This window comes from Tauraco erythrolophus, chromosome 1 (genome assembly GCF_009769465.1).
Source record: "Tauraco erythrolophus isolate bTauEry1 chromosome 1, bTauEry1.pri, whole genome shotgun sequence".
Lineage (NCBI taxonomy): Eukaryota > Metazoa > Chordata > Aves > Musophagiformes > Musophagidae > Tauraco > Tauraco erythrolophus.
The window spans coordinates 12,157,632-12,184,108 of record NC_141465.1 but is presented as its reverse complement, the minus strand read 5'-3'; the positions used below and the strand labels follow the sequence as shown (position 1 = coordinate 12,184,108).

The 26,477-nt window shown below is 40.0% G+C and overlaps 1 protein-coding gene across 2 annotated transcripts; it reads left to right on the top strand.

The window, feature by feature from the left end:
* Window positions 1-546: 546 nt before the first annotated feature.
* CIP2A (cellular inhibitor of PP2A) lies at window positions 547-26,003 on the top strand. Of its 2 annotated transcripts, XM_086626508.1 has the most exons (21): window positions 547-696; window positions 1,775-1,922; window positions 3,248-3,360; window positions 3,875-3,969; window positions 4,601-4,697; window positions 5,691-5,813; window positions 5,976-6,121; window positions 6,824-6,899; window positions 8,012-8,239; window positions 8,706-8,865; window positions 9,714-9,855; window positions 10,599-10,698; window positions 11,755-11,873; window positions 16,532-16,724; window positions 18,766-18,840; window positions 18,924-19,034; window positions 19,797-19,993; window positions 21,780-21,893; window positions 23,779-23,861; window positions 24,369-24,508; window positions 25,633-26,003. In XM_086626508.1, the coding sequence occupies exons 1-21, from the start codon at window positions 595-597 to the stop codon at window positions 25,801-25,803; spliced, it is 2,733 nt and encodes a 910-aa protein (XP_086482634.1). In that variant the 5' UTR covers window positions 547-594; the 3' UTR covers window positions 25,804-26,003. The 2 variants fall into 2 exon arrangements, with proteins under 2 accessions (XP_086482634.1, XP_086482705.1); XM_086626579.1 differs by lacking the exon at window positions 21,780-21,893.
* Window positions 26,004-26,477: the final 474 nt, after the last annotated feature.

Sequence of the window (26,477 nt, the reverse complement as noted above, 5' to 3'; positions counted from 1 at the left end):
CAGGGAGCCGCGGGCACGGCGGGCTCCTGCCGGCTGCCCGCCCTCAGCCCCACACCAAAGGGCTCCCAAAGGCTGCCGGGCACGAGACAGGCACCCCCCGGCCAGGGAAAAAGGAGCGCTGCGGGCGCACGTGCCAACCTGCGCCAGCTCCGGCCTCAGGCTGCCTTCCAGAGCCGGGGGGCTGGCAACTCAGCAAGCCCCAGGCACGTTCGCCTCCCCTGCCGAAAAACCTCCTTCCCTGACTTTCTGCACTGTCTCTGGCGCACATGAGCTTTGCAGCCGGAGGTTCCCGCCGAAGCGTTTGCCCGTCTGCGATTCCCCCCAGTTCTCTCGGAGGTGCTACAGCAGCCAGACTCCGCTCCGCTCCGCCCCAACCCCGACGCTCCGGGGCCCGTCGCCGAGGAACACCCACCGGCGGCTCCTCCCCCGTCCCTGTCCGGGAAAGGAGGGGAGCGCCGGCGCTGCCTCCCGCCCGCCCCGCCCCGCGGAGCTGGCGGCCGCTCCCTTGCAGTGGCTGTTGGTATCAACATGGCGGCGGCGGGAAATACGAGCGCTGTTCGTCGCTGGCGCCTTTGAGGGGGCTGCTGCGGCGCCATGGATGCCGTGGGCTGTATGAAGTCGCTGCTTTCCGCAGCCGCGCAGTACCGGGCCGCCAAGACTCCGCCTCACCTCGCCCTTGTGCAGCGCAGCTTGGAGGTGAGCGCGGCGCCGGTCCCGCGCCGCGGCGGCAACGGGGGAACGAGGCCGGGAGCGTGTGGGTGGGGGTCGTGTCCCCTCGGGCGTGGGGCCGCGGGCGGCTCCTCTCGGGGCTCGGCCGCGGCTGCCTCTTCGCCGCCATGGCCCTGGGCGGCCGCAGCGGGGGCTCCGGCTCCGCCGGGGCTTCAGCCGGCTCCGCCTCGCCCCTGCTGCGGGCTCCCGCCTTGGCCGGCCCGGCCGGGCCCTCAGCGGCCGGCGGTGCGGGAACCCGCCCGGTGACCGGTTCCCGGGGGCGCCGGTGGCCGCGGGCGGCCGTGGCACAGAAGAAACGTTTCGGTTCTTGGCAATGTCTCCGGGCTGTTTCTCTGTCCTCTATTAGAGTCGTTTTACGGCGTTTCTGTGCCTTCGCAGGTGTGTGCGGTAAGTTTGAACGTGCGTGGGCTAAGCGTATGATGTCCCTTAGAATGGACTTTTTTTTCTTAATTACCCCCTACATGCTGACCCACAAGGGTCTTTTGTTTTCACAACTGAAAAATAGCGCCTGAATGATGAACTGCTCTTGTATCTGGAGTTGGCCGATTTCACGCAGCGGGTGGTCAGAGGCGTTTGCTGCCGAGGGCTCGGCCCGTCCATCTCCCCGATGTTTTATCTGTGCCAAGACATAGGTGTAGGAAGAATAATCTGGGATTATTTCTGTTCAGTCTGTAGAGAAATACAAAGCGTTGCTCTGCTACAGCTGTGAGTTTAGAAGGCATGCTGTTATTGGGAATGCTGTCAGCAAGCAAAAAAAAAAAAGAAGCCCCAATGTGTTTAGAAACAATCACAATATAAACTCGGTACTTTCCAAGAGTAAAGGGGAACACATCACAGGAATGAAAAACTCGACCTTTTTCCAAACTTTTTTTTTTTTGCTTTTTTCAGCAAATGTGAATACAAATGTCCCGTTAGAGTGGCACTTACGTTCTCGGTTTGTCAAATATGACAACGTTTGTTTAATACAACTCTGTGTTTTTACCTCTGTGTCAAATACTTCGTTGCAGTTGTGTAATTGAGGTGGTTGTTTTCCCTTCATCTCCAGGTTCTCTCTGGACTCAAGCCTACACGCTTATTTGCTTCAAACCAGATTCTACCAAGTGAATGTCTCAGCTGCCTAGTGGAGCTCCTTGAGGATGCTACTACAGACCCGTCTCTAACCTCGTCTGTGGTTACTTTGCTATCACAGCTAGGTAGGGTTTGCATCGGAACTTTTTCTCTTGGGTCTGTGAGAGGGAAGAAAAGACAAGTACTGATTCCGTGGCATGAGTGATGAACTTCTTGGGAAAAGCGTAAGGTGTGAAAGACGAAGTGTTTTTCATTGTAGTGGAGCACTTGGCTGAACCGCCTGACTGTACATACAAGGCCCGGTAAGATGTCAAATCACAGTGATAAACAGATTTAAAGTCATCACTGGGAAATGATAACGATCGTGCTTGTCAGAATTTTTCGACGCTGAGCAGGGTGAGGAATTATGCTTTTGTTGGGTCTTTGATTTTTGGAGCTTGAAAAGAGTACCCTTTTTAATGAAGTGAAGAAACCTGTCTAGAAGATGCAAAGATAGGGAGAAGCTGTGTTACATCCACAGTTTTTGTCACCTCAGCTAAGTTCTCCCCCTGGAGTGCTTGCTGGGTGGCAATTTGGACTCTCCAATGGCCTGGGCCTTGTGTGCCTTCAGTTTCCCAATTAGTAAATAGGATCTACTGCCTCTTTCTTGTTTCTTGGGGTGGATTAATTATTTTTTCTCACTTCACAGAAGTGAGGCTTCATTGTCTAGGGAGCTCTGTGGCCACCATAACCTATATATATAGGTTACATACAGAGAGAAAAATTATGCCTTGACTGCTCAAGTTTTCATCATGCATGAGTGGTTATTTGAGACTTGAGTCCTTTATGATGGCCCCTTGATTATCTTCTCTGATTCTTGGGGCTTTTACCCTCTTTGAGCTTCCTTTTAGTTTTTTTTAAATGGTCACTGTAAAATTATATTTTTTGCTGAGGTTCTTAACTACTTTTTTCAGCCTGTTGGGTCTGGGGAATTTTAAGAATTGGAGTCCTCCTTCAACTTTACCTGTCATCCTTGTTTGCTACATCTTTTCCAGGCCTGCCTAAGTGGAATTGGCATTTTGTATTTGGCTGTTGCTAGACAACCCTATCAAGGTATCAGTTTTAGTCCACTTGCCCACCCATAGCATGAAGCAAGTAACTGGGATCATTGATTTTTAACTTTTAAAGCCTTTTTAGTGCAAGATTCCCGATCTCAAATAAAACTCAAACTTTGTAAGTAGGAGGTAGGCTATTCCTTCAGTGTCCAAGTGTCTCAGGGAAAGGATTAGTGTTTTAATTAACCATAAGTTCAGAAGGAAGATAGAGATGCAAGTGCATAAGAGCTGTGATTTATTTGTTGTTATTTGTGAAATCTACATGAGAAAACTGGCTGCTGCTTCGATCGGTAGCCAATACAGCAGTTGCTTTTGCTATTACATAGTGTGTTTTGTTCGTAACTCTGAAATTCCAGCTTTAGACAATGAGACTAGAGAAGCTCTTCAGGATACCTACAGCCTGACCAGCGTGCTGGCAGGAGTGGTTCGTCGAAGCTCTACTGACCTTGGCGACCCAGTCTTATTGCAGGTAACAGGAACCAATGCTTAATAATAGTTGGCTACTGTTGTTATATGCAAACAGTGTAAGGCATGCTTTATAGCTCTTTAAAAGCTCTGTCTGAAATAACGTATTGAGGAAAAGTTGATCTAAGCTTTGTATTTTACTTGCTTTATGAGGCTAGTATGACAGGATTGTAACACTGCATAGAATTCTTTGTATTCTCTCTCTAATCTTGCTTGTACTTCTTAGCAACTCTAATTAATTTAAAAAAAAAAAACAACCACAAACCCAGAAACCAACCAAGCAAAAAGATCTGGTTTTGAAGTCATTTCAAGAAGTGACTGCACGAGAGCTTGGAAGGTTATTCTCTAGTTAAGGTATTTAGTTATTTCTAAATAATTCAAGTCTGAATATTAATTCAGTAATTCAGTCGTGGCATCTTGTTATTTGTCCTTTCAGTTTAAGGTTCTGTAACTTGTAACATTCGTCAGTGAGATGCTCTCTAGGAAAGACATACATGAATAGCTTTTTGTTTCCTCAGAGTATTCAGTTGCTGCAGAGGCTAACCTACAATGTTCCAGTCTTTTGCCCTGGTGCCAACATTGATGAATTAATTTCATTTCTAATGCATCACGTGTAAGTGTGTACTCAGTTATCTTTTCTTATGGGAAACATCTGGCCAAGTGTCTGAACTTTCTGAAGTCCGTTAGCATGTTGCAGTAACCTGGTCTCTAGAGTGAGCTGTGGTGTTTTTGTTCTGGAGTTAACAGAGATTTCTCTCTGAAGACTATGTTGTTAAGTTGTCAAATGCAGTGATTGTGAGACCAGGTGACTGAATATTAATTGGTCTCTTAGCCCACTCCCACACCTCCAGGACAGGGAGCTCACAAAGAGAAAAGCCAGGAGGAAATTCCTTCCTGTCATGAGAAGCAGACTTATGTTAGAATTTTGTGCAAATGTCCTTGTAAGAAGTCTAATGACTATTAAAAGCACCTGCAATAAAGGACCTTTGATAGTACTGATCTCTGACACTGTTTTTTTACAGGTGAGTTCAGTTAAAAACTGCCACACTATGAGGGTTGCAATCCGATTTTGCTTTGCTTGGTGGGATGGTGTCTAATTAAAAAAAAAAAAACAAACCTTGAAACTCAAACCAAAATCAAAAGCCCCCCAACCACCCTGTCCCCCAACTCACAAATTCTCGTAACGAAATTTTGCTGCTTTAATAAAAATATCTTTGTCTGAATTTTTGCGTTTTTCTTTTAAGTCAATCCTCTGAGGATGAGTTAACGATACCATGTTTGGGACTCCTTGCAAACCTCTGTCGTCACAACTTGTCTATTCAAACTCAGATAAAATCTTTGGTAAGAGTTTTGTTTTTGTGGCATGATTCTCTGGCTTGAGTGCAAAAGAGTTACTTCACTTTTCAGGCTCTACCTTCGTATCTCTTACACACTTTTCTGTGGCAAAAACAACCCTGACCTGAATGTTCTGCAGAGTTTGTGTGTTTTTTTTTTTCCTCGTCTGTTGGAGAAAATAACCGGTAGAACAGCAAGTTGGATATTCTGGTCTACATTGCTGTGTCGTTGTACTAGCTTGCAGTATGCATTCAGTTTCTGCAACTCTTCTCTGCAAATGAAAGGCAAATTTAAAATTTGAGCATTCTTCCTTAGAAAAACTAAATGTTGTTTATAAAAAGATGTTTATAAAGATGATAGTTCGATTTTTGGTAAGCTGTGTTAACTTTGGCCAAGAAAGAGATTTGCCTTTTAAAAAATAAATAAATAAAATACTACTGATCTTGATGTTGGGTCAGGGCCCTCGAATCCTCAAATACGAATACGTGCCTGAGCTGCTTCATTCCTATCTCTTCATAAACCAGTGCAACCAACTTCTTTTTCAATTCAGAAGTACAAATTCATCTCCATAGCAGTGAATGTTGTACTCTTTACCTTGGAAGAAAGGCCACGGGAGGAAGAACTATTGTAAGATCTGATCATTGAGCAGAGAAGGGATGGGGGTCAATTTTCAGTAGTTATTTCCTGTTAGAGACTTCAGAAAAATGACTTTCTTATCTTTCTCTGAAATAATGATGGCATTTCTTCCTTGGTGTTTTTTTTTTTTTTCTCCCTATACAAGTTCAACAGAGAATTTAGTTGTTGACATCAACACCAGTATTGTGCAGTAAAACACGAAAATAGATTTACTAGAGAACGGTTATTACTCTAATACATGTTTTTTATATTATTATTCGTGATTTTTATGGCTTATTTATAATTATGTACAATCTGTACGTTTGGTTTTTTTATAGAACAGAATAAAATTTATAATACCTATGTTTCTTCTTTTTGCTTTAGAACAATGTGAAGAGTTTCTATCGTACCTTAATAAGTTTCCTGGCCCATAGTAGTTTGACTATGGTTGTGTTTGCACTTTCAGTATTATCAAGCCTTACTTTAAATGAAGAAGTAGGAGAAAAAGTAAGTGATGCTTTGAAGTCTGTTCTATTCTTAAGGTGTGAGTAAAACTAGTAGGCAACATACACACTGGCAAAATAGAATTCTAATTTCAGCTAGTTTTAATAAGCGAGAGGCACAGCAAAGTAAGTATGTGCCCATATGTAAATTTCTCCTTCCTTTCAGCTCTTTCATGCTCGAAATATCCATCAGACATTTCAGTTAATATTCAATATTGTTGTAAATGGAGATGGTACTCTAACAAGAAAATACTCTGTTGATCTACTCATGGATCTTCTGAAGAACCCTAAAGTTGCAGATTATCTTACCAGGTATGGTTTCATTTCATAAAAGTACAGGATATTTTTTCTAAGCTCTTGTTCAGTTACTGTCCTGAATGCTGTTTGTATTCTGAACCAAACATTGGAAAAAAAAATTCCCTAGGTGCTTTTTGACTGTTGCTGGTTGATTATAACTGCTGTACCTGAAACTAAAGAATTATTGTGTTACTAGTTTCAGACAGAAGTGCGAATCAGAAGTCTGTTTTTTCATTGTCACTTAAGGAATATTTAATAGTCATGTTCAGTAATTATTTGTCTGGACGGTATTGGTAGTCAGACAACTTGATGACTATAATATGAAGCCTGTATTTTCTTAAAGTGGAATAGCATGATTGAAGTTGTAATAATTTTATTGGAGAGTGTTACAGAGTAGTTCTGTGGAGAGCTTGACTCGTGGCTCTGCAAATTCAGCTAGCAGAATTTAGTTGCTGAATTTCAATCTAAATCTAGCAGTAAAGATAGCTGGAAAATCTTGGCTTATTTTAAGGAACTTGCTTTCATTCTTGGAATATTTTTAAAGCTTAGTCTATTTTAAATAGAAGTTACATTATCCAAATTGTCACTGTACTTGAAGTGTTTGGGGTTAAGGAGGGAAATAAGGCACTTTTATTTGTCACTTGGTAAAAATGTCTGGGTGTGTTGCAATTCCTTTTTTTTTTTTTTTAATTTTTTCCTCACCTATGTATGCTGTAGATATGAGCACTTTACCTCATGCCTTGGTCAAGTATTAGATCTCCTTCATGGAAGGGATCCTGATTCATCATCTAAGGTATTTATGCTTTTTCAGTTTAAGGCTAAGAGGTTACAACTCCTCATCTAGTTCCACTTCTGTAGTCATAAGTAGGTGCCTTGTGTATGAGGGTTGATAATGAAATACATTGACTTCAGGACTCTTAAGTGGCCTGTGGTATTCACCAAGTTTATATTTTGCAGTTGTTCAAAAGGCTGTCGGGTTGAGTTTGTAAGGGTTGGGGTTTTTGCCAGATTATGTGTGTCTGCTCTCAGGTAACAGACCTAAAGATAAAAAGCCAACATGAACATCTTTTGTGCTTTGGCTAATAAGAAATTTTGGGATCTACCAGAAATGCAGTCTGTACCTCACTTCACTGACTAAAACTTGAATTAATGTTCCTCAGACTTTGAACTGATGATCAGGGAGCCATGATGCTAATTTCAAAGATTTAGGAATAACTTCTTTCAGATTAGTTGAACAAATTGGTGCCACGTTTGGTTCAGCAGTTAACTATTGCCTTCAACTTTGTCTAGCTACCGCCTTACATAAATGAAACATTGACTGCCTGTTGCTAAAGGCTAAAATATGAAATATTGTGAAAATATTTGGTCTAAACACATCTGTGAAACAAATTTTAAGCTTTTTTTTAATGAATGTGTTTCATATCATAGTAAATAATAATGCTAATGTTTCTATGTATGTAATTTTGTTGTTGTTGTTGTTTATTGGTTTTATTTAAAGACATATTGACAAGGAACTTTCCAAGGTGCTGTCCTCTTCGTCTCTGAGTGTGCACCTCTGCATCCGTTCGCATCTCAGAACATTTTTGCTTCCGTAGCGTTCTTCATTCTGAGCGTATACACGTTTCTACTGCTTATTAGGTTGCTAGCCAGCAGTCATGCTTTTTAAAAAAGAAGGGGAAGCGGTACACTGAGTGCTAACCGTCACAAGCCTTTGCCAGTCTAATGAACTCTGTTTCTGCTGCTGACTTGGCTTTAAGGGAAGAAAACTGTTATTCAGAGAACTTTAAAGAGCTAGAAGGAGTTGCATGGAACTTGTGTATCTCTTTAGGCTTGTGCTATGGGAGTTGCAATTTCTGTGTAAGTACTTGATTTCAAAGCATTTGAACTCTCATTTGCTTCACGCAGATCTTAGAGCTGCTGCTTGCCTTCTGTTCTGTGATAGAACTGCGTCATACCCTGCGGCAGGCAATACTGGAACCATCTGGCTTGCCAGTCTCTGGAAATACCAGATTTGTGACTCGCCCAAAGACTTTTGAACCATCTGTTGCGTTGGTGCACTTGTCAAACCAACCATTGGAAGGCTCCGAAGACTGTTCAGTTCTAGCATTGCAACTATTCAAAGAGATTTTTGAGGTACTAAGATGGATAACTGAGTTTAAAGAGCTTCTTAGCAGCTATATTTTAAATTGATTTTTAAACAACTATTAGCATTTTGCTTGAAAAATAGCATGTAAAAATATACCTGAAATAAAATTCTTCCTGTTCTAGAATTCTATACTTTGTAAAACAATTTTTCTTTTAAAGACATGCTGTATTTTAGAAATATATCTGTGTTGAAAGATAGACAGTTCATGAAGTCACGAGGTAGACATAAAGCTATCAAAGAATTGCTTTCTAGGACTTGTAGAAGTGAGGAAGTTTCTGCTGTTTCTGTGCTCTTTGTTAAACTTCCTCCTCCAGTATCATACTGATAAGCAGTCTTAAACTTGAAATAGCAAGAGGCTAGAAGACAGGCTGGTGGAGGAAGGGTTAGACTAGGCTTGGCTTACTTGTTCTGTAGTTTTAAATATTGACATAAAATAAAATGTCTTTATTACAGGATGTTATTAATAGTGGGAACAGCGCCTCAGCCAAACACTTTGTGGATCTTTTGCTGCCTGTTCTTCTTGATCATCTTCAGATGCCAGAACAGATTGTGGATGAGCTATTAGTGAAGAAAAAGTGTGAAAGAATGGTCATGACTGTTAATGTCCTGATGAATATCCTTTTTATGTGCCTATTGGCAGTTAATTTATTATTCCTCCACCATGATCTGCTCTAAGATGTTAAAGAAACATCCATCTTGGGTCACGTCTAATGATGCAACTGCCCTAATTTTACTTAGGACTGTCATCTTGAAAAACCTTAGGTAGCTTTCTAATTGCTGTGAAATTATTTCATAATACAGTGATGGGGATAAAAGGTAGTGGCTCTTCAGCAGTATAGAAGCACTTTGCAGATCAAAAATGAAGATGGGTGTTTTCTGTTGAAATTGCAAGGGAAGTTTGGGTGGCCATCTTGGTCATATAGTATTTTCACCTAGCTAAGTCAGGTGCATCTCCCAGCCAAATATGATACAAATTTAGATCAGTGAAACAAGACAAAAAATAACGTGGAATAATACAGTTTTACACTCCTCTTGGAGTCTGTAGTGTCCGCAGTGTCATGTAGTAAAGAGGACGTGACTGCAGGACGTAGTTCTGCATTTAAGCTGAGTATTGTGAAGAAGTCTCTTTGTTAATTCACTCCTAGGTAACTAGTTCTTGTATTAGGGACTGGTGGTTCCCTGCCTTGTGTTCACCATCTTTCTTTTTGCCGTTTGTTTTATTGTGGTTTCCTTTAGCTGTCTGTTTCCAAGTACATGTGTGTTTTAGTTGAAAAGTGAAGCTTACTTGGCTTGTAAGTTAAGCATGACTTAAGTGGTTTATGTGGTTGGGTTTTAAAAGCATTTTGGAGGCTCCTGTACTTTGATACACCAACTCTTGTGTCCTTTATTATTAGAAAATGTTGCCTTTTGGTGCCAATACCTAAGCATAGGTATATTAAGTTTATTCTTAACTCAGTCTACTGCTCTGTAGAGATGACATACTGAAAATGCACGTCTCAAAGGTATTGACTGCCAGCCAATGCACATCTCTGATAGAACACCAATTTACCTACAGTGGGATTGATACTGGTTTTGGGACAAAAGTAATGGACTTTAAGATGTGGTGAGCACACAAATTTATCTAAAATCTAATTTAGCAAGACTCATATGAGAGTTGTGATATTATTCCAATGGAAAGGATATTGTAGTTGAAAGTACCATTTAAATGCATGTAGATCTATACTGTTTTTTAATCAAACTTAGTATTTTTGTGGCAATAGAAAGTAATGTTGCTGGTCAGTTCAATAAGTAAAACCTAGCTTAAACGTTCAGATATTGTTTTCGGCATAAGATCCACTTAAGGTTGACCTTAAACCTCATGCAGTAGTTCAAGACTGTCCAAGTTGAAGCTTACCAGAACTGCTCACGGCACCTAATTTTTCATTTTGATTTGATGCAACCAGAGCTCAAAAATATAACACATCGGTATGGGAGGGAATTATTGCACTGAAAATGGAATATGCATTCCTTCAGCTCAGTGTCATTAACCTGAGTGTCAATATAACTGAGAGTTATATGGCCAAAAAACAGTGAAATATAATTGAACCTGTGATTAAACCCTCCTCACTTTCAACTTGAAAGTGTTTTTTCACTGTTGCCATCCTTGGCATGCTGGAGAAGCTCAGTAGTTTGTCCAAGGAACTCTGTGATCTCGCTTGGTGTTGGCATTGTTGCCTTGCTAGACATAATTAATTTCTTTGTGAAGGTATTTATTAATTTTTTTATTGACAAATTGCTCTGACAAATCTCATTGCCTGTTTGTTTTTTTTTTTACCAACTTTGCTTTTCTATTTGTATGTTTAAAAGCAAACTTGCTGCTGATATTATTTTGAAAACACTTGATCTTATGAGCAGACTGAAACAAGATGTGCATGGTATGGAGGTCAGCTTCTACAAAGTTTTACAGGTATGATTTTAAAATGTCTTACGAAACGTGTCTGTGAAGGAAAGTGTCACTGCACTACAGTAGTTTTAGGTCTGAATGTTTTGCAAGCGGTAAAACTTCTGGGAAAATACAGTCCCCTGGGCACAATTCTGAAAGGCTGTTTCATTGTTAATTCCTCTAAAATAAGAGCAGTTTGCTCTTACTCCAATCATTTATTTCAGTAGTGCATGTGAAATCGTATTTCAGCTGCCTGGTAAGAATTATCCTTTTAATACTGTGTTAGGAATGCAGTTTAAAGGTAGCAAACTAGAAAAAAGTTATCACAACCGCATAATTATTTGTGGGGTTGGTTACTATTAAATATGTACATCTAATTTGTGACTTTGCATAGTCGAAACAGTTTCTGTTAACTGTTGGTTGGATGGTACCTTAAAAATTTACTTTGTAGATGGAAAAGTAATCCAGACAGTCAAACACTTCATGCTGTTTTGGAGAGTTTTCTTTCAGGAATGAGAATTGTGTAATTTAATGGGTAGCAATTAGAGTTTCACAGTCCTCAGGAAATCCTTGTAAAACTTAAACTTGTGACCCTTTCTGATGGAAATCAAGAACTTGAAAACCTGAAGAAATTAAATAGTTTCTTCACCTGTTGCATTGGCTTTAATGGGAAAACACATTTCTAAATACTCCGAAGTGTAAAACTGTTTTTAAAATCACTTTTCTTCCATTGACTTGTAACAGGTTGCCCAGACAAGTTGTAGATGCCCCATCCCTGGAAGTGTTCAAGGCCAGGTTGGATGAGGCTTTGGGCAACCTGGTGTAGTGGAGGGTTTCCCTGCCCATGGCAGGGGGGTTGGAACTAGATGTTCTTTGAGGTCCCTTCCAACCCAAACCATTCCATGATTCTGTGACGTCAGGCTCAGAAACTTAGAAGGGCAAACTTTAAGAAGGTAACTTAAGTTTTGAATAAAACATTTCTGTGCTCATGGGCCTTGATATTGTGATGTCTGAGTGGTTTTTAGTTTTTTTGTTGTTAACAGTTATATTTTATTTTGACCAAACTAGTTTCTTTTTTAGGATCAACGCTTGATTACGCCTTTGACGTTTGCTTTAACATCACACCACAGGGAGCAAGTCCAAGTGGCACTTAGAATACTGTTTGAGGCTGCACCCTTACCAGATTTTCCTGCCATAGTGTAAGTTTATTTTTGTGATAGTCTGGTAGGATTTGACATTTTTAGGGGCTTAGTGATATTCATGTTTCTTGGCATATTATTTTCAGTTCACCAGAGACAGGAACTTCAGAAAAATCGTCTTGTTTCTTCTTTATCTGCAGTTATGAGACCGTAGCGATCTTGGAGGCCAGAGGAAGTAGTTCAAATGCTGATGGTATTCAATTAACATCAGATCCTAGAGAGCATAGTAGTGACTGACTCCTGTCCTCAGGGTTCGTGTGTCTGAAGTCTATGCTTGGAACTTTCTACTTGGAGACCATCTAATATTCTGACTGTCAGATTTCTCTCTCTACTGAACTTTGTCATGCATGTCACTTTTTGGTTACTAAAGCTTTGCCTTACCCTTTTGCAGTAACTTCCAAGAAAGTGCAGAATAGGATAAGACACAGGCAGATGGCAGTTTGGGTAGTATTTAAGGTGGCCTAAATAGGGGAAAAAATATTGAGAAACTCTGTTTGATGGAGTCCTTGTTTCTGTAGATGTAATAAAATAAGAAAAAATTATCTTAAATTGTATCACAGTCTTTGCAACCTAGAAAACCAATCTGAAACTCCTTCCCTTTTTATTAGCAGAGCTTTTTAAAAACAAAAATGGGAATTGTTTGAAAGAACTTGCAGATTGGATGCCTTTTTGGTATTTGGGCTGCTTTTCTCGAGTGAAGGATTTGTAACATAGCTAGCTTATCTTGGAAGAGTGACCGAATTACTACTTATATGGGGGGAAAAAGTAAAGGAAGATGACCTAACCAAATCATGGTAATTTGCCTCATGTGGTTTTTTTGGTTGTTTTTGAGAAAGCTTGTGAAGATAGTGGCATGTACAGGAACTTTAAAAACAAACAAAACTAAACAAACAAAAAAACTCCCCACACCTTAGAGAATCATACTCTTTTCTATCATAACCCGAAAATAGGCCAGTGATAAAACACAGTAATACAAGTCTAAAACTGTGTCCATGCTGAGAACATCAGTGCTGGTTTTATGATTACCAACTAGTACTATGTATCAGTATATCTAGTTAACTGTAGGCTTCAGAAGAGAAGTATGGGGAGTGAGGTGTATTGTTTAAGTGGAGGAATGTGCGTAAAACTGTTGAAGTAGGTACAAAATAAATTTGGGAAGCTGAAGCACCAACCCAAATCAAGTTTCAGAAGAGGTATGCAGCTCTGAAGGTCTCAAGACTGCAGGGAGTGCTTGGGACCTCTTTTTAAGGCCGGACCAGTAGGAGGTGGTCTTCTAGGCTGCAGGAAGATGTGCAGTTGCTGAGGATCTGTGATGCCAAGTAAAGACGCTGCAGGAGGTCAGCAGCCTGTGAATATTGGAGATGATAAGGAAGGAAAATTGACCAGATCCTTCTTCAAGACCTTGCGGTTTGAAGTACCTGAGACCCCAGTTGTACCAAAGGACAGGCAGACAAAGTCTATGCCTATCAGATTGGCAAATGGAGACTTCTATGATGGTGATGGCTGGAAGCCATGGAAGTGCAAGTGATGTTCCCCTCAGTTCTGCCAGGGAGAGGGGGAGGAGTGGACAGATTCTGTAGGTCGACAATTGGTTGTGCAACCAGTGCCAGAAACAGTTTTGGTTTGGTGTCCATGTCCATGAGACCGAAGATCAAGGACTAGCCAACCTGATGAGGAGACCTTCAAACTAAAAGTGACAAGGGAGGGGAAAAGATGACCTACAATCAAGTGAGGAAGTAGTAGACTAGGTTGGAAAACAGAGGACTTGAATTTATGTGAATAGGAGGAACCGTACAATCAACACCATAGGGCTAAAGCTGGGTCACCCCAATACTCATATAAATAAGGGATTGCCTGTAGAACAGTATTGTGGGGGAAAAGCTCTCATACTCTTCCTGGGAAATCAGCAAGGTGGGGTGCCTGTCTGAAATGCCTGCAAAATAATGCACACAGCGTTGGGAAGAAACAGGAGAAGCTGGAAGTCTGCATGCAGTTAGAGGACTATGGAGTTGCAGAGCTGTGGTGAGATGGCTCACATGACTGGAGTGCTGCAATGGACAGATACAGGGTCTTTAGGAGAATGGGCCAGAAGGTTGAGGAAGGAGAGTTGCCCTTTTTATGAGAGAGCAGAGGGAATGCGTGGAACTCTGCCTTGGGACAGATAAACCAGCTGAGTGTTTGAGTTAAGATGAGGAGGCAGAGCAAAATGGCTAATGTTGTAGCGGGTGTCTGCTACAGAGTGCCAGATCGGAAAGAAGTAGTAGGTGAAGCCTTTAGACAACTGGAAGAAGCCTCACATTCACAGGCTGTGGTCCTTGTAGGAGAGTTTAACCGCCTTGATATCTGCTGAAGAGGTAACACAGTAGGGCTCAAGGAATCCAGGAGGTTTCTGGAGCACACTGATGGCTGCTTCCTAACACAGGATTGAAGAGCTGATGATAGGAGACGTTCTGCTGCACCTGATTACTTACAAACAAGGATGAACTGTTTGGGGATGTGAAAGTCAGTAACATCCTTGATTGCAGTGACCATGTGATGGTGATGCTCAAGTTCCTGAGAGGAGGGAAGAGGGCAAAAAGTAGGATCACAACCCTGGACTTCAGGAAAGCAGATGTTGACCACTTTTGTGATCTTCTTGGAAGAATCCCAAAGGATACAGCCCTAGGGAGAAGAGGGGTCAAGGAGAGCTGGTTGGTTGATTTTTTTTATTTTTTTTTTAATTACTACTATTTTTTTTTTCCCCCTCCTGCCCCATCCCCTTCACCCTTCCTCCCCAAAGGATCATTTTCTTCATGGACTTAATAGTCCATCCCATCCCAACGAGCAGAAAATTGAACAAACATGGCAGGAAACCTGTAAAGAGCTCCTGACAAAATTCAAATATAAAAAGGAAGCATGCAAGAAGTGGGAGCAGAGATAGATGACCTGAGAGGAATATAAAGAAAGTGTGCAAGTATATAGGAATGGGTTTAGAAAAAACAGCTCATCTGGAGCTGAACCTGGTGACAGATGTGAAGAGCAACAAAGGCTTCTGCCAGTACCTCAGCAGCAAAAGACAGACTACAGATGGCTTTCTGCTGAATGGGGCAGGGGACCTGGTGACAAAGGACATGGAAAAGGTTGACATACTCAATGGCTTATTCACCTTGGTCTTCACTGGTATGAATTGCTGTTTGGGAATCCTAGGTCCCTGAGAGCGATAGGAAAGTCTAGAGGGAGGAAGACTTACCCTGGATGGTGGAGGATCAGGCTATGGAACATTTAAATAAACTGAACATACAGAAGTTCATGAAACCTGACAGGATGCACCCATGAGTGCTTAGGGAGTTGGCTGATGTCATTGCAACACCACTCCAAATTATCTTTGGAAAGTCACGGTGACTGGGAGAGGTTCCTGTGGACTAGAAGAGAGCACATGTAACTTTTGTCTTCAAGAATGGCAAAAATGATCAATAGCACCCTGGACTGCATTAGGAAGAGTATTGCTGGCAGGTCAAAGGAGGTGATTGTTCTCTGCTCAGGCCTGGTGAGACCACATCTGGAGTGGTGTGTCCAGGTCTGGGCTCCCCAGTACAAGAGAGATAAAAACATACTAGAGTGAGTCTGGAATGATCCAGACTGGATGATCTGTAGAGGTCTCTTTCAACCTCAACTATTCTATGATCACATGATTTTGTGGATATAGGAAACGTTTTTATAATGGCTGGTACAAACAGTCTGGCTGGAAGAATAGAAGAATCTGTACAATGCGATATGCCTTGAGTTGTACAATGGAAGAGCCAGATAACATGTCTATAAATGCAAGTTAAAAATAGGCTTTAGTCACTTAGGGAGCAATTGAGACAGCACTTCAGTGAAGTAATTGGGATAACTTAGTAATTAAGGAATTTATCAAGAGGAAAAGATTTTTGACTGTTACCTCAAAAATCAGCTCCGTTGACTTCCTCTCTGATTTGGAAAGTGTCATTAGTAGCTGCCTTGAAAACACCAGTCACGAGTTACATACAGGCACTGCAATATAGGTACTGTAATTACTTCTGTCTAACCTCTTGCGTTCTCTTCCCTGTACAGATTTGAACAGATTGCACTTTTATCTGCATACTTGAATTTTGGTTAAAAATTACAAAATGAAACGTGCTGTACTCAATATAGTGTCGTAAAGTAGCATCGCAGACAAGGAATAACTAAGGTTTATTGGTAGCACTCTGCCTTTTCATGATTCTGTCTTCTGATTTTTATGCCTAATAACAGTTCTTACCAAATACCTTCTCAGTCCTCCTACTTACAAACAGTGGCCTAGTTAAGTTGAATAATGACTTGGGAAATAACCTGTTTCTCAGGCTTGTAAGAGACGGATGCCCTGTTCTGCTCAAGAAGAGCTGAACACCATGCCCTTTCTGGCGAAATACTGCTTTTGTTTCTAAAGGTTAGCCATGACAGGATTCCGTTTTTTTTTTTCTATTTTCTGTATCTCTGGACAGTTTGGACACATGTGTGATATTACATCTTAGCGTTGTGTGGTAACACAAACGTGACTGTTCTGTAATCTGCTTTCAGTGAAAGAGAAGTTAACTCTGTTATGAAATTGTTCTCATCTTCAGTCCTGGCAATGACATTTGCAGCAGGTTGTTTCATTAATAGCCCCTGTGTTTGTACAGGCTTGGTGAAAGCATTGCAGCAAACAATGCTTACAGACAGCAAGAAACGGAGCACGTGTCAAAGAGAATCCAACTGCAGTTACCTGTGCCCAGCGTCACTGCGGTGAGATGTTCTTCATCCTGTCCTTCAAGTGATGGATCCGCAACTTCAAATATTCAGGAATTGGTACAAAAACTTCATTCGGGACTAGAGGTTAGTAGAGTCTGTATACCCTTGCTAAATATTCAACGCTTTTTTTTTCCAGGAGGGATGGAAATTAAAATCCAAGCGTCAAGCTGTAGCGCGTGTATCAGTTGAGTGCAGTTTAGATTCCTGCCTGTTTAGAATGTGCTGCTTTGACTGAGCTCCTGAGCAGAATTCAGTGAAGATGCTTTGTGCTATGTCAGAAGCCAGGCTCCTGATTGAGATCCTTTTCTCCAGCTGGGTTGCCCGAGCTTTTCTAGGTGTCTGATGTGGAGGCAGGTGTCAGATATAGTAGCAACTGCCTAGGCTTGCTGGGCTGCATTCAAGGAGACCCTTTCCCCTTGCTTCCTAAGAAATAGCCTGTGGTAAAATAGACATGATATACTGCTGTAAAAGAGAATGGTGCATCTCCTGTATGCCTAAACGTGCGTACAAACATTTTCCTTTTCTTGTCTGTAGCTGACTCTTTAGCATTTGCAGTTCAGTTTTTGTGGCCTTCTTGGAAAGGCACTGTTGTTACTTCGGAAGAAAGTTTTTGCTTCCCTCTGCAGCAACATGCACTGTGAATGAGGTGCTCAAACAGGCACCACACAGTGTGTTGCTTTGCAGCCACACTGTCAGGTACTGAATATATTCCCTCTTTCTCTTTTCTCTTCCAAGCAAGTTAGTTGCTTTGTATCTGCTTTAGACAGAGTGGTGGATTGCTGATTCTATTTTCTTTTGGCTTAAAAGAACAATATGCAAATTGGGAAAATGAACAGAAAGCGCCTGATAACGGCTTGATATCTGTATTGGTGGCATTGCCTCTGGCCTTAGCTTTGCAACCCTCCCCTTTTTGTTGTAACTGATAAGAATGAAACTCAGCAAGCTACCAGTTCCAGTCAGCTGCTAGAATAATACTGAAAAAGATCAAGTGAGTCTTCATTGGCTTATTTCATACTTTGCCACTGGGTGCTCCCATTGATCATCCTTCTCAGGACTGCATGTGACTGTCTGTAGGTGTGTTGCTGTGTATATATTGATGTAAATCAAAGCAGCCACAGGTGTCTAACAGCACTAGTGCAGCAGCTTCCAGTAATGTGACAGATTGTAAAGCTGCTTCAGTTTTTGAGGGGAGAAAGTTCTTGATGAATTGAGCGAATCTTTTCTTAGACTTTCTAATTAGTAAAACTTTCTTTTAAAAATCAATACACACATTCACTTAAAATATCTAGTACTTCATCTCTGTGTGCGTTCCATATGTTGTGTGAAGCTCAAATGTGTGTAAAAACTTAATTGAGAAAACATTTTTAATAGTATTACTGTACAGAGAGAGCGAAGGGAACTTAATGAAGCTTTTCTTATAGTAGTAATATCTAAATGGACATAGAGATGGCAAGTTTGCAAGCAGGAAAAGAAACTGTTTCCTGCTTTTAGGGACAGGAAAATGATCTGAGAACTGGAGTGATGTGGGGGCTACTCTTAATAAGAAAAAAAATATTACATAATGGTTCAAAATGGTGCAGAGATGGTAGCTTTTCAGTAGATGTTCATTGTATGAACAGCTGGGATAGCTTGCTCTTGGTCGTGCATCAGCACAAAGGAACAGCTGCTCAAAAGTGGTGTTCTAGTAGCACTGCTGAAGAAGAAATATCCTGAAATCACCAAGTAGCATTCTCACTTGACTGGGGTATATATTTTAATAAACACTTAGGACTTGTGCCATATATGGTAAACAAACAGATTACTTCAGGTGTCTTATAAGAGGACTGCTAATTCTCCAGCAAAGATTAGACCAAGAGGAACCATTTTAGAGTGGTGATGTTACCTTCTCATAGTGCTGAACTAATAGTCTTCTGCATATGAACCCTCTTCAGCCTAAATAGCTCGATTATTCACAAACTTTCCACAAGAGTCAGGTGGATGCATTTGAGCAGACAGTCTCAGATATAATAACTTAAAAAACTAGAGGCCAGGTGGAATTCACAGAACTACAGAGCTCTTAGATACACGTTGCCTATCTAAGTTAATGCAGATTTACAGTAGCAGTAATTGGAGAACATTTCCGCAGATGAAGGAACCGATCACTGATATGAGGATATCTGACATAATGGATGTCTACGAGCAGAAGCTGTCGGCATTAGCAGTGAGTACAACCTGATGTGTATCGGTACATTGCTGTCTGTACCTTCAGAAAATGTTAATGAAAAGTGTACTTCCTATGTACAGTCTAAAGAAACTAGGCTGCAAGACCTTCTGGAAGCAAAGGCGCTAGCTCTGGTTCAGGCTGATAGACTGACGGCTCAGTACCGATGCCAGAGAGCCCAGGCTGAGTCTGAGGTAAGTAGAAGGAGCTTCCTTCTGGGACTCTTGGGTGGGCCTGAGTAATAATTGTCTGGGTAGCTTTAACTGTGATTGCATGTGTGGGAACTGTGCTGCTTAGCTGTGAGCTATGCTTGCAAATTAGGGCAGTCTTAATTTTCGTCGTAAACATCCCGTTTTCATCTGGATTGTTCTTTGAAACAGTTTTCTTTAATGTCCTTTCACTTATAGGAAGTCAACAAAACAAACTTACTATACTGATTATCATTTGTTAACCATTAGTGTTAATTTAGTGGTAGTAATCTTGAAAATTAATAAAGCCACTTACTAGAATTCTGTATAGAATTTGTTGCTGTATGAAGAACTGTTTCCTGTTTGTGCCTTTTAGTCACTTGTCAAAGATGAACTTTCAAATAAATACACACCCCATGGATGCAAGTTTGAGGTGTGCATTGAAAACTCAGAATTCTATTCCTTAAAGGTTATAATAAAGATTGGGCTGCAGATTACTAAACCCATAGCTAAAATGTATCATCTTTTAATTTATTCTTTCCTCTCCTCTCACCCTGTCTGTAAAGAGAGCTGGGGGAATTTAATGAACAAATTAATTTGTAGTTAATATTAAGTGAGAGAAATCCTTTTCTTGACGTAGCTGATGACATTTTAGTGTTAGATCTATGGCTTCAAATATGCCTATTACAAAGTAACCTGTGAAACAGAATTGCTTGTAATTGTGGTTATTATTTTTTCCTTTGATGGGGGATGCCTTTCCACACAAAGGCAAGAACTCTTGCTGCAATGTTGAAGGATGCAGAACGAAAAAATGAAGAACTTAATGATTTGCTGAAAGCTCAGCAGGTAGAATCTGAAAGAGCACAGACTGATATTGAGCAGCTCTTTCAACACAACAGGAAACTACAAACAGTTGCTGAAGAGCATGAAATACTGAAAAAATCCTCTGTCGATCTTCTTCAGAGGTAAGATGCATAAAATCTCTAAGCAAATACTTCATATTCAGAGTGATGAAGCCCTTTACTGGTCTAAGCACACTAGAAGGGCAACATTACATGATACTTCATGTTTTTAAGTGAAAAATTCATTATTTTTTTTCTTCTATATGCTTGACAGTGAGGTTAACTTAAGTCAGTCAAGAAGTTAATGTTAAATAAAGTGAGAACTGAAGTCGTAAATGTTGAAGGTCCAGTTCAGGAAATAGCATGAATTTTTTATAAAAGGGAGCATTGTTCTTTAAGAAACAGAACTAACAATGCTTAGTTTCTGTTAGTATTATACCAATCTCTCAGCTTCTTTCTTTGATCTTGTATGCTGTCTTGATGACATGCTATAAATAGTCTGGAGAAGCAGCCGATAGAGTATGCCTGCATAAGGTAGGAGCTTGCATCTTTGATCATTTCTGTAGCAAGTTTGACTGAAATTAGGTAACAGTGAGTCAGGGAGGAAGGAGGCATCTTGTGTGCCTCAAAGTATTTAAAAACATTATTTCTTTAGGATCTCAAGCAAAAGAAGGATGTGTGAGACACAAAAAATACATAGAGATAGAAACTATTTGTGAAAATAGAATACACTTTGGAAGAATAAGGGCTTACAAGAGCTTTGGCTTTTCAACTCGCATGAGCTAGTCTCGTCACTAGGTGTCAGCAAGGCAAAGAAGCTGATAAAATTGAGAGCAGGTTACTTGCTTCATAATGGGAGCAGGCATTATACTAAACAATTTTGAGGGCATATTGCTGCCAATAAGGGAGTCATTGAGGGAGGAAAAATGCATCAAACTTGTCCATTATGGGGTTTCCTGAATAAGTATCTAGTATGGTCACTGTGGAAGTGTCTCCTTTTTTTGTTTGAATTGTATGCAGCCATACTCTCTGTGAACAAGTATTTGACTAATTTATGTGAAATAAACCAGCCTCAGTCTAGTATCTAACACTTGTAAATTCTCCAAAGTAGAAATAAAATAGCTTTCTGATCCTTACAATGTGTTTATAGAGCAAAAACTTGCTTCCTAAGCAATTTGCATACTTTAAAAACAATCAGATAATCAATTCCTTAAAAACAATCAGATAATCATAGAATCATCTGGTTGGGGCCTTCAAGATCACCGAGTCCAACCATTCACCCTGCACTGTCATCAAGTAATGTCATAACTGACATCAGGGGAGAGAATTTTGTTTTCGTAGGAAAACATTTGCTTAGAGCATGAGATCTGCCTCAAACTTGTATTAAATGCACATTGTGTTGTCTTCAGTATGTTCAGTTTTTGGTATCACCTGACAACTGAAGGTAATAGACTGACCCAAAAGGTCCCTTAAAAGGTGGCTGTAAATAGCTGATTTGTAACAGTTGGTGTATGTAAAATTTCTAAAGGCATCTGTACATTTTGTCAGTTCACAGAGAGTGTTCTACTGGAGGAAGTTTGCTTCCTGATTGTTAATAATTAAGGTTATGTAAGGGATCCACTGAAGCTTGGCCTGCTTTTTTTTTTTTGAATTCCTCCAAATATGTTCATTAAAAAAAAAAAAAAAAAACAAAAAAAACAAAAAAAAACGAAAAACCCCACACCCAAACAAAACAACAAGCTACCACCAAAAATCCTCAACCGCCTTCCCCCCAACTGCCCCCCCTGAAACCACCTTGCTTTTAGCTTGAGTGGGATGATGTCAAGTATTTTTATGTGACAAACTGTTAAAGTAAAATCTCTTCAAAGCACTTACACTCTTCAACCATAACCCTGTAATTTGTCCGTAGGTATGAAACAACTGAAAGACAATATAAAGATCTACAGATTACATGCAATTCACTAAATAAACAAGTGGAAGCAATGAAGAAACTAAACGAATCACTCAAGCAGCAGAATGACAAGTAAGTTCAATTCAATCTTTTTAAAGCAAATTAACGATAAATAGTGAAACTAAATAGCAGTTTAGTCTGAATTTTTCAATTGTGCTTTAAGTAACACCTCAGAAGTGGAATTAGAGGAAGCTAAAGATGCGTCAGGGTTGCTTTATACATGTGTGTTGGATGAAAATCCATAGTAGTGACTTTGGTTTATTTTGTTTGCACCTATATTATTTTTGTTATATTTATTTTTGTTTGCTGCTTGGGAGTGGAGAGGAATACCCACAGACTTCAGTGACAGTAGGAATTAAAAAGAACAATGAAGACAACCCAGTTCTTGGGTGTATCTGAGCAGGTGGGGAGATGTCTTTTGGGTTGCCTTTGAATTCTTAAATGCTGTTATCACCCAAAGATTTTCACATGTTGCTTTTTAGCCTGCAAGGTTTCTCTGTAAAGTTATCAGATCAGGGAAAAAAACACCACAATCCTCCTAAACTAATACTTTTTAAAAGAATGTTAGAAACAGTGATGGTCGATATTCTGTCTGTGGTATAAAACATCATTCCTCAACCATAAACCTTGCATTACTTATGTCATCTTGAGGATTAATTATAACTTTTTCCTTTTTGATAGCTTAAAATAGAGGTCTGATGTACTTTTCACCAGTGTGACTCAGGGAATAGGGTTTCTATTTGAGAAATTTTATTTAATACTTAATTTAACCAAAGATATCTTTAAAATATGCTCATAGGCAGGTCTTGTATTCAGTTTAGAAATAAAATGCTATTCTTGGCTTTACTTGCAAAGTTCACTTCATCCTTCCAGGCTCTTGCCTTGTCAGTAATCAGGGCAGTCCAAATCACTGCCTTGAGTTGTGATTCAAAAGGAAGAATTTCATACCGATACATTAGTTTGCTGCTGAGTACATTTGGACACTTACTTTCACTGGTGCAGTATGTAATTGGGGAGATACTCTGATGAAAGCTGCCCCTCTTTAAAGGTAGGTTGGGGAGCCATTGTTATGTAGATATTCTTGAACTGCTGTGTATAAAATGGACACCATGGAAATACTCCCTCCCTCTCTTGCTAGAGGCTGCAGCTTAGAAACTGGTGGGTCAGAAGTGGCTAAACAAGTAAACAAGAGTGACAGCAGATGCCGTCTAGGCAAGGCAAGTGGCAGTTAGAATATGCCTTAGAAATTAGGTTAGCTAGTAATGGAAAAAGTAGATTAGCTTCACAAAGTACTCGGATTACAGCTGTAATGCCAGTAGATGACAGTGCCTATATATTAAATGATCATATCATGGAAACTAAACATTATCCTAACTAGTGAGGACTGCAGCAGACATGTATATGGGCTACTACTCATACTACTGTATGAAACTGTTGGTTTTGCTGAGTGTCATGTGACAATCTGGAATATGTTCAGAATGGTATTGGAAAATCTTTATGCAGAGATGTGCTTGCATGAATAATACCCAAAACAGGTTTTACTAATGATATTGTTGGCCCAGGAGCGTTCTAAGAGCTAAAAACCCAGCATACTCAGCCACTAGTGGCAGTGAATTTTGACTCGGGTTGAATGACAGTTTCAGTTCTGTCGTCGTGTTTTGAATGCTTTGTGGCTGCAATCAAAGCCAACGGTTTCTAGTGTTTAAGCTCCAGGTATGGTACCTTTTCAGTAGCTTCTACTGTGTGTCCATGATCAGAGAAGTGAAATGACTGTTTCATGGTGGGGGAAAAAAGAAATAAAATGTCTGTACTCACACCGTGCAAATTCATAGATTTGTTGATTTGAAGCTCCTGACAGCAATTGTAAATGATACAAAAATCATTCTAGCTTCTTAGGAAAAAGAAATGGTGGCTTATCTCACTTTGATCATTAACATTTATTTCTCTGCAATTTTAGGACTGCTGCACAGTTGGTAGAAACCGAAGATCGCAGAAAAGAATTACAGCAGCAGCTAGAGGAGAGAGATGGCAAAATAGCAAGTGAGTCACTTAACTAAAGGCCACTGAACCTAGGGAACAAACTGGATTAACTAGATGTTGTTATTAAATGCTCTTAGATAAGCAGCTATATCTTATGAAGTAACTTGTAAATCTTAAAGTTAGCCAGGGATACGTAATTTAACAGTTGAATGAAACAAATATAATTTTTTAATTTTTTGAAAGAAAACATAAACGTGACTTCCCAGCCCATATGGACTTCACTGAATCTCTGCACAGCATCATATGTCCCTTCAGGATCTTTTTACAGCATGTCCGTTAGAACTGTTTTCTGTAGGAAACTGCAAATTACAAGAGCTGAATTTAACTCTTCTGCAAATGACTAAAAGCAACCACTAAAAACTAGCAGTAGGTGGCACTACTCAGTAATTCAATTATGAGCAGCCATGTTGCATTTTAAAAAAATAAATACATTCTTGTTTCCCAGGCAATGCAGTATCTCTTTTCTGAGTTTGGCAACCCATCTTTTCACGTGTTTGTTTTCTTAAGCCTTGCAACAGAAAATAAAAGTTCTGGAAGAAAAACTGAAAGCTCAGCAGAAAGAAAAGACAGATATGGAACAAACTATAGATATTCTTAGAAAGGAATTAAGTAAAACAGAACAAGCAAGGAAAGAACTGAGTATCAAGGTAAGGAATTATTTGCATCTGCATTCTAGAGTCAGGAATTTTAGATGTCTACGTAACTGATAGAGTTGGTAAATCAATATTTCAGTGGTAAAGTGGCTAAAGAAACTAGGGCAGTCTAGTGATCAAGAACAAACTGGTAAAGTGGCTAAAGAAACTAGGGCAGTCTGTAGTGATCAAGAACAAACTCTCAGCTTTAATTGTATACCTTTTGAATTTTGAGTAGCTGACGTTGAATTTAAGAGAAAAGAAGTTAGGGTCAGATTCTAACGAGGCTATATGAGGCATGATGTGTGAGTACATAACGTCTGGAAGAAAACAAAAAACAACCCACCTGTAATGCAATGTTAAATAAGAGTATGTAGCACACTCCTCTTCAGTAGTTTTGACTACTGTAAAATGTGGATTGGCTTACTTTTTCCCTCTTCTCATGTCCTGAATCAAGGTACACGTACAACATGTGCACACCGAAACGCATCTGGTTTTCTTTTTGGTCTTTGAAATTCTAATAAAATACCTATTTTTTGTCTGGAAGAAAAATAGTATAGTTTTTCAAAACAGCGACCAGTTTGACTATACCAAGTTGACCAAGTAATGTTTAAAAAACAAAACAAAACTTCAGTGCAGCCTATATGTCCTTGCCTGTAAACTCACAAAGAACAGGTTCATTTTCCGTGCAAACTGATCATCAATCGCAGAGTGTAATCTGGCAAAGCATTGGCTCTATTTCCGTTCTCTGGAAGCAAAGTCTAATCTCACCAGGCAGTATTATCCAGTACACAGCAAATATTTCCCTTGTTCTCCATAAATATTTACCAGCGTGGGGCTTAAAATGAAATGTGGATGGCTTCACTGTGAACACTTCGGCTTAAATAAGACAATGATAACATGGGGGTTGGTACTTTCCCATGGTATCTAATGTTTTGAAGTGTGGCAATAGCTGTAATCATTCATATGCACCAAATGTATGGCTGAAAGAGATATTTCTGAAACAAGCTAGTAATTTTAAAACTCTGGTTTTTAGTTACTTGCTTAAATTCACCACCAGGTCACTCAGCTTTCACTGTATTGTGTACATTTTCCGGTTGATAATGAAGGAAACTATAACATTTTGTTTGTTTCTGCAGGCGTCTTCTCTGGAAGTTCAAAAATCCCAGTTGGAAGGACGCTTGGAAGAAAAAGAAGCACTTCTAAAACTACAGAAGGAAGAATTGAACAAACACTCCAATATGATTGCAATGATTCACAGCCTAAGTGGTGGCAAGTTGAGTGCAGAAACAGTCAACCTCACGTTATAGGGCTCTGTTGTTAAGGTTTTAGTATTTTATACATATGAATATTTGTAAAGATTTTTAAACTTGAAGCTAGCATACTATCTGGCTTTAAAAAAAATCTAAAATTAAGGTAGCTTAACTATCAATTGGGAAGAAAAAGTAGTAATTGTGGAAGCTTTAGTCTCAAAAAAAAACCAAAACGAGCTACTGTATAGCAGATAGGTCCTCTGATGGTCTTGATGGAACTGTCATCTATATTGGGAGCTGAATGCAACTTTTGTTGGTGACTCACCTTCCTAAATGTATGTAGGGAAATATAAAGCAAAACAGGAGTCACTGTCAACTTTTTTTGTCTGTATATTCTTCTATTGGCTGTCTGGTTAGCAGCGTGCTTCATAGGTTAAGCACTTTTATAGTTTAATCTTGTTAATTTTGCCTCTTCTGAACACCATTATTATTATTTGTGCAGTGTTGCTTCCTGATGTCTAAGGTGCAAACATAAAAATAAAATGGATTATATCAATTAGAACATGTTACACTGAAAGCTGCGTTTATCAGCGTAATGGTGCAAGCGCTTCATGTAGTAAATGTGTGGAGGCCTTTCTAATTATGAAGAGGTAAGAGTTTGAGCAAGTAGAACACCACATCTGGATGACTTCTCAGCAAATCACGGAAAGCATGGTAAAATGAAATACAGG

Bases quoted from the DNA above. Each gene is read 5' to 3' on its own strand.
- CIP2A (XM_086626508.1), top strand. From the start codon at position 595: ATGGATGCCGTGGGCTGTATGAAGTCGCTGCTTTCCGCAGCCGCGCAG. The intron at 5,814-5,975 runs GTAAGTGATGCT...CCTTCCTTTCAG, and splicing joins ATGAAGAAGTAGGAGAAAAA to CTCTTTCATGCTCGAAATAT. The intron at 9,856-10,598 runs GTGAGCACACAA...TATGTTTAAAAG, and splicing joins GTAATGGACTTTAAGATGTG to CAAACTTGCTGCTGATATTA.